The sequence below is a fragment of the Hetaerina americana genome, unplaced genomic scaffold, assembly GCF_022747635.1.
Source record: "Hetaerina americana unplaced genomic scaffold, ioHetAmer1.1.p SCAF_2, whole genome shotgun sequence".
NCBI classification, from domain to species: Eukaryota; Metazoa; Arthropoda; class Insecta; order Odonata; family Calopterygidae; genus Hetaerina; species Hetaerina americana.
The window spans coordinates 50,978,800-50,988,317 of NW_027286763.1; the positions used below are offsets into that span (position 1 = coordinate 50,978,800).

The following is a 9,518-nucleotide window of genomic DNA, read 5'->3' on the forward strand; positions in this document are numbered from 1 at the left end:
TCTCGTAGCGATCCAGCAGTCAGGGAATAGGACTCTCCAGGTTGGATTATAGAGGAATTGATACAGGAGATCTAAACTTGTTTAAGAGTTCCTGTTCAGATTCGCCAGTCCTTAGTCGAATGGCGACAAGACTTACGAGAGTGGTTGAGGACGGCTGGTATCCGGAAAATAAACGGGCGGGTGGAGCGTAGGTGCCTAAGACATGCTTTCTTTCAATATCCACCTAGTAATTTACGCCACATTTTCGTGTTACAGGTGAAAGCGGACGTAAATTTACGTGAGCGTGTAAATTAAAACAAAAATCATTCAGGTAACGAACTATAATATTATCATAATGTAGCTTTTATTATTATTTAACTACCCTCGCATGATATACATGCAAGATTGTGTGCTATTTATTGTCATTTTTTGGTGTTCGAAATGCTGGTGAAAGATCTCAAGAAAGTTTGTGGTCAGCTCTTAAGTGTAAGTTACGGGCTTACGACACATTGTTATGTTAAAATGGAGATATGTTGCGCATTTCTCAAGAGCACGGATGAATGAATGTCACTTTCATAAATGACTCTTCAAATTTATTTTCCTCATTTCTTTTTCCTCTCAAAAGAAGAACACTTGATTGAAACTCTGAACGTGGATTCTGAACACTTAGTTTTTATATCAATTGCTAAATGTTTTATGTGTTTTAATTACAAGAATCGTCGCATAAGTTTGCACCAATCATTCGGACTTAATCTTAATCAATTCTAACTATTTCAAAACCTAAGTATATGAGCGTCATATTCTAATCATAAAATAAATCGTCTGCAAAAAGATATTTAGATTGGAGAATCAGCTCTGTTTCTCTAGCCTTTGCAGTAGAAGGGAAGGAGATAAGCAAAGAAAATGCATTAGAGTTGAAAAGCAGAAATCACCAACCGAAAATCATAAAATGAATGACAAGTCGAAGCATTTCATGGCATGATGAATTTTGTATACGGTGTCTTCAAATAATGAATCAGAGTGATTACGTATTACAGATAATAGAATATGTTACATCTCTTTACATAGCTCGAAGAGAGTACTGAATTCTAAGCCATTAAAAATGTAATGTATGTACAGTTATAAAATCAATATAGAACTTTTAGACCGTTGTTGGCTAATATTTTTAATGGGCCCTAACTCTCGAGGTAGCAACAACCTGTGTCCATACCACCGTACGTTATTGACCTCCTCATACGTTATTGAATCATTTGGGAACATGAATTTTATTTTTCATGAAATCTTGAAATTATTTAACGCGCAATAGTCTTTCAAGTATCCCCTCGTACTTGAAGAAAATAGTGCCATTTACCTCGTGTTCAATCTTTCATAAACGAGAAAAGTTAGGAAGTAGATGTTCACTGCAATGTTCCCTGCTTAAATATTTAAGTGAAGAGCATTGATGACAATTAGTAACATAATAACTTTTAATCCAATTGTGCGGCATTCGGCTTACTCGCAAATCTTGTATGGCATTTAGATGTCCTATCGTAATCATTAAACCCTTTCCATCGTTTATATATCACTTCAACTTTAGTGTTCTTTGAATTTCCAACGATTCAACGGTATACGATATTAATTTTCAAAAATATTTTTCCGATCGTAAAGCCTAATGGCTCCTCATCAAGTCCAAAGTGTTATGGTATCTATAATACTATTCGACGAAGGTAAACTTTTTTAATATCTGTCCTTTGTATAGTAAAACAACTTGAGAAAGATTATTTTTCGTCTTCCTCGGATGATGTTTTTATGGTTTAAATAACTTGACGAATTTTGATTTAACGTTATAAATATATATAATAAAAGGAGATCTGCTAATACATATAATGTTCCCAGACTTTCTCATTTCGACTGTCAAATAAAATCTCCAATGGAGTTCGCTTCTTGGGTTCATCTTTCCCAGTAAAAGAAAGTAGCAAAATTTTCCGTTCTTTCAGAGGTATTAATGGATTTTACGGTTTTTTTTTTATTCTTGAGTTTTTTTGGGAACTTATTTTCTACGTTGACCTGTTACCTCCCATCCTTATCGAAGTTGCAGTTTCCCTGCGAACCGTGAGAAAGAAAGTAGAGGCTTTAATTAGAAAAGATTATTGATTTCAGGTGCTCGGCGGGGTAAGGAAATTCCCTCCCCTTTGGTATAAGATTTTATGTAAAATTTTGCGCCTCTGTCATACTAAATTCAAGAAAGTAGATGAAAATTCATTCAAAAAGTAAAAACTAGGCATTTAAACTATAAAGTATGAAAATTTAGTTCATTTTTTCATTCAGGTTGTGAATTAATGTAACCAAATAGGTGTCCCTAAAATATCTTGCCCATATCGAGACAAAAATTCAGATGATATCCCTAGAGAAAAGCTTTATCTTAGTTTTACTATATGCCTCGGGGCATAATTAATTTGAAAGAGCATGGCATGTATTTAAATGGCATTTTATTAAGTTACAATCAATCTAATAACTTATTTATGAATCAGTTCTGATGAGTACCTATGTTTAAAGCATTTTTCATGCAGATTAGATTAATTTTGAAATCATCAGCTTTATTTAATCGCGTTGTGCGCTTACTTCGTTGCGGCAGTGAACGTAATTATGTTCACATTATTATTTTCCCAGTAGTTTAAATCAAAATATCTGTTTTATTCTTGTGATTAATATAAGAAATATTTTTGTCTTTCAATACTTTCCATGTTTTTATTTTTTAATGGTCCTGATGGCATAACAAGATAATTTTTTAATTATCTCTAATTCCAATTTAGGTCCACGATCATTGATAATATTAAATATTTGACATCACAAGTAATATATGTTTTTGGAACACGCACGTGGCTCTGAAGGCATTTATACTTTCAATTATCGCATTAAGGATTCATGGACTCAGAAGATCAGGAAATGAAAATTGGTCCTACAGGAAAATAGGAAAATAGGCTCCTACAGCCAGTGTCTTCTTATCTAAGATTGAGATTTAAATACTCTAATTTCACGATGCTGTATAAAATACGATATAACCTTGATGAGTTCACGACCCATTTCCTCCTTTCTGATAAAAAAAATTAATTAAATATTCCAATTGGGACTAGATATTTTATGCGTTTTTTTTCGGAAACATGACGATGTGCAGTCTATTTTTTTCTTTGTACAAAAGGTTTAGTCCGGGCCCTTATTCACAAAAATCGATTTCATTTGTAAATGTTTCCGGATTCAGTTAGTTCTATAACATTTAATTTACGATTCTCATTTCACAAAATCCATCAAGCTGATCGTCAGTTTGAATATTTATCAAGGGACCTGGTAAAAGCGTCAATATTTGGTCATTTTGATGAAAACTTGAAGAGTTACATTACCAGGGCATCGATTTATATGCTTTAGCTAACTGAAGCCCGAAAGGTGCATTGAGTTTATGAATGATGTTTAACTCCTAGTGTGTGCTCCCTGAGAATAGTGCAATGCCCAATGTGACGAGTAAGGTGTTAAAATTTGTTCCCTAGGACTTTTCTCTGTTCATCCATCCGTTGTCTTCTTCCCGTTTTCAACGGGGTCTTGAGTTATATGTCGTCATTTTATTTTTCGTGACCATTTGCGTGACCTTTGTTTTTCATTGATGGTCAGTAAATGTTTCGTAATTTTTGCCTCAGCATTATACCATGTGGAGACGTGAGTTTAGGGACGTATCTCACGAGTTCGTGAAATATTTCAATCAGATATCATTTCATGTAATTAAATCATTCTGTCTGAAAACCCTGGATGGAGGAAGGAGTTGCTGTCAAAAATCTGTCTCAAAATCAGTAAAATTTCCTTGAAATTTCGTTTTTAGGGAGCTTATTACAGAAAGTTATCTTAATGGGATATGAAATTGAACCATACTCTATCGTTGGCCAGTATCTAAAAAGAAGTCATCTAAATACGACTCCTTTAATTCCATACCTTGATTTCCTCAGGTAAAATATTGTTCCACACTGAATTTTTATGGGTGGAGAACGACATATGCATGCATGTACGCTATTCTTTTTCTGCAATAATCATATCTTTAGTTAAGGTCGTCTTTATTCCGTGAACTACGTTGTAAAAAACGAAATTACCATGAAATACCGTGGTATTGTATTGTCAGAAGGTGCTACGCACTTGCTGTTGCATTTTAATGTCTTACATTGCAGTAATTCTTTACAACCAATTCCACTTGTCTGATATGAAAATTATATTTATGAAAAATTTGAAAATATTTTCCGAGTTCCGAGAATCCTTGAGTTTTATTTAGCTCTATAATTTATTGAAGCTACCCTTTTAGTTACGCCTCGCAAATGGTCTTAAGAAAAATATTTCTTCCCATTTCGATTGCTACATTGCCTTGTATGGCCTACGGGAGAGTTTTTCAACTACATTTCTGAAGTAGTCTTTACTCCATGTATCATTTAGATAATAAAATTGAAATCGAAGGCTTTTTTTAAAACTATTTGAATACCAGGTACAATTACTTGGCCGTCACTTCCTTTTCGTCAAACATGAAGATTTCAGGGTTCGCACTTCTCTTGTATCGTTTTTATTTTCTCCTTCTCTGAAGTTTTAGCCACGCCTTACATGAAGTGTTCTCCACTAAATCAAATGTTCGTCTCCCTTAGAACGCCCGCTCTTTTTCACGGAAACTTTCGTCATTCAATCAAGACTGAATCTAAATTTTAGCCTTCTCATTGAAATGACCCATTTTTTTATCTCCTTCTACCTTTCCAGCGTGCGTGAATGACCCGAGTGCAAGTTGATGAACTAATTCAGTACGACCAAATTCCGTCAGAGTGATGGTTTGTGTGTTTAGTAATAAGTTTAATCTAAAAAGTATGGTTGTTATACGTGTCATGTGAATGAATATTATCGAAATAAATAATTTTAAGCACATTTGTTTTCTTTGCCCTTACCCCCCTGTGTGTGTCTTAATGGATAATCGTTGTTCATAGCTAAGTATCCCATATAAATTTGGAGTACTTAGTAGGAAAGTGGATTTTTATTCTGGAAATGTTATCATGGTTTTACGGTTGTCTTTAAAAGCCTAATTATATTTATTTACGTAAGTTATCAACCGGTCATAACATACGTGATTTTTGGCTACCTTGTGAAGGGCAAGTTGGCCGTTAGCATTTTTATGTATATGTTTTACTTTGTATCCTTAAGTCCATATAGCAAATTTAAAGTATATTTCTAAGTGATACTGTAAATTTTCATCATTGTCATCACTGTCATCATTACCATCATTATGCGTTAATAGTATCACTGAAGTGATGCTGTTAACGCTTAGTTGTACTAATGCCTTTTTTCCCCTTCCACGGACAGTCTTTGGCAAATTATTGTTACTTCTTGAACTAATATTCTCCCGTAGTATCCAATGAAAATTTACACATGGCGTAAGTAGTCGTCGAAATCATACATTATGAAATAGATGAAGATAGTTGTTGTTCCAATTTTGACTGGTTTCGTAAATACATGGCAATCACCGATAGTGAAAAATGCTTCTTCATTAGTCAGCGTATTTGAAATCAATCTCTTCGGGAATATCTGGTCACATTTTTGCTGTAAAAAAATTAAGAAGTTGATTCCACTGGCTCAAATCCTAATTACAAAATCTTAAAAATGTTAAATCACTTTAAATGCTCGAGAAGTAACTGCTCTATTTAGCTCGTAATTTGCTTCTCCACGGGAATGAACACCGTCTAACGCTTCTCGTAAGTAGACTGGAGTAATCAATTACGACGCGGATGTGAAGTAATTTAATTCAAAATAATACCAAATGAGCGATCAAAATAATTATTTTGATATTGAACACACGAGATATGTAAAAAAAACCCATAAGTTTTCTGCTTCTGATACGAGTCTCACTTAACCTCGGAAAGGAGTAGAATAGACTTAATGGATTTAAAATTAAGTAGTTAGCATTTTCTCGCTTAATTCATGAAATATTTGTCTAGTTAGCATGAACCATGCCTAAATAGCAGAAATAAATAGAATTTTATTTTTAATGTGTACCTGCCGAAGACTTGTAACAATAATTTAATAACCTGATGATCTCAGGATATTAGCCTAATATTTATGAATCTGATAATCTCAATGGTGAATGTAAATGACGATTGGTGGCGGATTGGTGACGCATAGAAAGAGGGAACGAAGATCTTTCCTCATTATGTGGGCAAATACTTTAAGCCGATCATTACTATGGTAATGTTACATGTGAATAATGAGAGCAAATGGCATTAGACCGTAGAGGTCGTACGAGAGGAGCAATCACAATATTGCAAAAAGAGCACGAAACTTCTCAATTCCTTTATCGTTATCTCCTTGGCACCGCGAATGAAAGGTTAAATAGTTTATTGTGCAGAGTATTATATTGTATCTTCGCATTCGTGTCACATAATCACTATAGAAATTACCATATACAAGGGTCATGCATAGAATATATTTTGAAATAGTTCAAGCTTTGTGACATGGAGTTTACAATGAGTGGTCAAATGATGAGTCGTGGAAGCTTCTAATTTTTCAAACGAATTGGTCAAAGATGAGAAATATTTCAAACACAGTGGGAGGAATAATTTGTCCTGCCGAGCAACCACGAGCAGGCTATTCACGAATATGCTTCCTGGATGAACGGAGTATCCGAGAAATTTAGATAAATGTAGTACCCTTTTGAATACATTTGAACGTATTCAGTCAGCGATTTCATGAAATGTGAAGCGAGTTTAAAAATCTGAATACGAATCAACCCACAAGTTCCATTTTGTGGGATTGAGGTTTAAACCTTCGTTAAAATTGCAATGATAAAGAGTATTGCCCAGCAAGGTTTGTTCGAAGGAGCAACATCTCTAACAATCTGTTCATCTGACAATTTAAATTTAATTCTTTGCAGTAATTTTTTTATTTGAACTCTAATAAGGTATTTAACAGAAAGATGGAAGCATATGTTTTACTCTTAATTACTCTTAAGAAATCTTTTACAAAAATGTACTTAGCTTCTAAAATTACACACGGTTCAAATATTACAGAACGAAATTACTCACGGCTGATTGGTGCAGCTAGTTTTCAATTTTCGTACAAAAGTATCAAAGTCGAGAATATAGATGGGAAAGGCTAATTGTCTAGGTTTATAGAGAGCAGTTGGTAAGTTTGATAGCTGCAAGTTATTTTTAGATTTAAATGCCTAGCCTTATAAATAACTCCTCTAATTTTTCCCAAGGATCAGAAATATCAAACTTGATAAAATAATTCAAAACCCAAAGAATTAGAATTTTCATTTTCCCACGTAAACAATACGTTAAGCAAGGCATTTGTTTTAATAAGGTCGGGAAATGTGAATTCCAATAATATACTGGCTGCAGGTGTAAGATCCTCGAGCAAAATATTTATTTATATATACCGTAATTGGTTAGCAAAAGGAAAATCAAATGGTTATCAATTGTTGTTTCGCTATGAAAAACTGCATTTTAAATATTGAAATGGTGTTGTAGAAATGATGAGGATTGAAATCATTGTGAAAGAAGGGTCACATTATCGCTTGATAACTTGGGGGCGAAGTTCAGAGAAATCCCAACATCAACGTCGAGGGCGTATCGCAGTGGTGTCTACATATGATACAAGCATGTCATTGTTGCCTTAAAGAGCGAATGTTCTTCCCAAGGATTGTACAGGTATTATATTTGGTTTGATATCTAACACAAATGTTTGGGGTTTAAAACCTGCTCTAGCAACAGTATTGATCGGTTTTTTCCCTCATAAAAGTCGCATTTGCCTTTCGATTAGTAACATCTCACTCATTCAATTCATAACCGTGTACTACCTCTGCTGCCTACCATGACATGTCCTTGCCAGCCCCTTTCGAGTGCTCTCACCATCCTCTTACTGGTTGACGTGAAGTTCCTCACCCGCCGGGATCTCCGCCTCTCTTGTCTCTCATTCCAGTCCCGTGCTCGCAGTCTCCCAGTACGAGGACGGGATGACCTACTGGGACGGCTCGCTCGTTCCCGTCTGCTTCATGGCCGTCGACACTTTCTGGCCCGCGGCGTACTTCCTCCTCATCATATCCATCTTCTTCCTCCTCCCGTTTGTCGTCCTGGTCGTACTTTACTCCGTCATCGCGAGGCACTTGATGGCCGCCCCTGGGATCACCATATCCTCCGCTTCTGCACCCGCCATCGCCCCGAGGATCCCGCGCAGCCGGCAGCCCTCCGTGTCGTCGGCCGCCGAGTGCCAGTCCGGCTGCGGGGAAGAGGGCAACTCCCTCCCACAACCGCCGCCGCCGCCAAGGAGGTCGCGGGAAGGCAGCGGAGGAGGTCGCCGGCACCACCCGTCCCGGGCCACCGCAAACTCCACCGCCTCGGGCTCCTCTTGCTCCTCTTCCTCCGCCAACTACCGTCACAGAAGGCAGGTGGTGGTGATGCTCGGGACGGTCGTCGCCTCCTTCTTCGTCTGCCTCACCCCTTTCCGGGTGCTAACCATCATCGTCATCACCATGGAGGAGGGAGCCCTGGGGGCATTCGGGATGGAGGCCTTCTACTGCATCCTTCTGGCCTCCAGGCTGCTCATATACCTACACTCGGCCCTGAATCCGTGCCTCTACAACCTCATGTCCTCCAAGTTCCGGAGGGGCTTCGGCAGGTTGTTCTGCTGCGAGTGTTGCCGGGAGGGGAGGCGAGTGAGGAGGAACAAGAGAAGGTGCCGCCAGAGCGTAATGGGGGGAAGCTCCGATTGGTGGAGCCGGAGGGGAGGAAGGGAGGGGATCGCGTCGTCGTTCACGTCCAGGGGCGGCGCCGACGACGGGGATGCCAGGGCTTCAGAGTACGCGACCTACTCCTCCGGCTCCTTCTCCAGCACGTGGACTTTCGGGCGGCGGGGAGGGGTGCCGACGTCCTCGACCATGTCCTCATCTTCCTCCGGGAGGAGGAGGAACCGCTCCTCCACCACGTCCTCCTCCCTGGGGTCCTTCTCCAAAGCACACCACCGGAGAGCGGAGTCGTTTGCGGCGCCCTCGAAAGTCAAGTCTCCGGAACACGTGGTGGTCGCCGCGGAGGTCGTCCATTCGACCAACTCGAGGTCTTGCTCGCAGGATAAGCAGTCCATCTCACGAACCTCGTCCTTAGCGAACGGCAGGCAGGGTTGGGAGGTCAGCAAATGGGCTGTGCTTAAGAGAGAGGAGAGCTACGTGTGACATCTATCCGGCAGTCCGGTCCGGCACGTTCGTCCGTCGAACGGGGATTGTTGAACTGCCCCCTTTCTTTGTAAGCACGTGGACAATTTGTGAAGAGTTTGTTTGTTACCGAAGACGTCTGGTGCTAATTTCCGTTCTTACCTTGTTTATAATTCCGATTGTTGCATCTCACGTTTTGATTTCCAATGTGGATATATTATCAACGAACATTACCCCTATGATTTTCGGAAATGTTGTACTGTGTGTACTTTGATTTAGTGAGAATGGCCATGTTTGGTCACTCATGATGACTGATGAGGAATACGCAGTGTCAGAAGAACTGGATATT

General features: G+C 38.6%; 1 protein-coding gene across 1 annotated transcript in view; it reads left to right on the plus strand.

Annotated features, from left to right (window-relative positions):
- LOC139688092 (growth hormone secretagogue receptor type 1-like) overlaps nt 1–9,190 on the plus strand; it is a 570,688-nt gene extending 561,498 nt beyond the window's left edge. Inside the window, exons 3-4 of the mRNA XM_071585517.1 lie at nt 7,945–8,154; nt 8,356–9,190. Coding sequence (XP_071441618.1) covers nt 7,945–8,154; nt 8,356–9,190 — 1,045 coding nt within the window. The remainder of the gene's footprint in view (nt 1–7,944; nt 8,155–8,355) is intronic.
- The last annotated feature ends 328 nt before the right edge of the window (nt 9,191–9,518 follow it).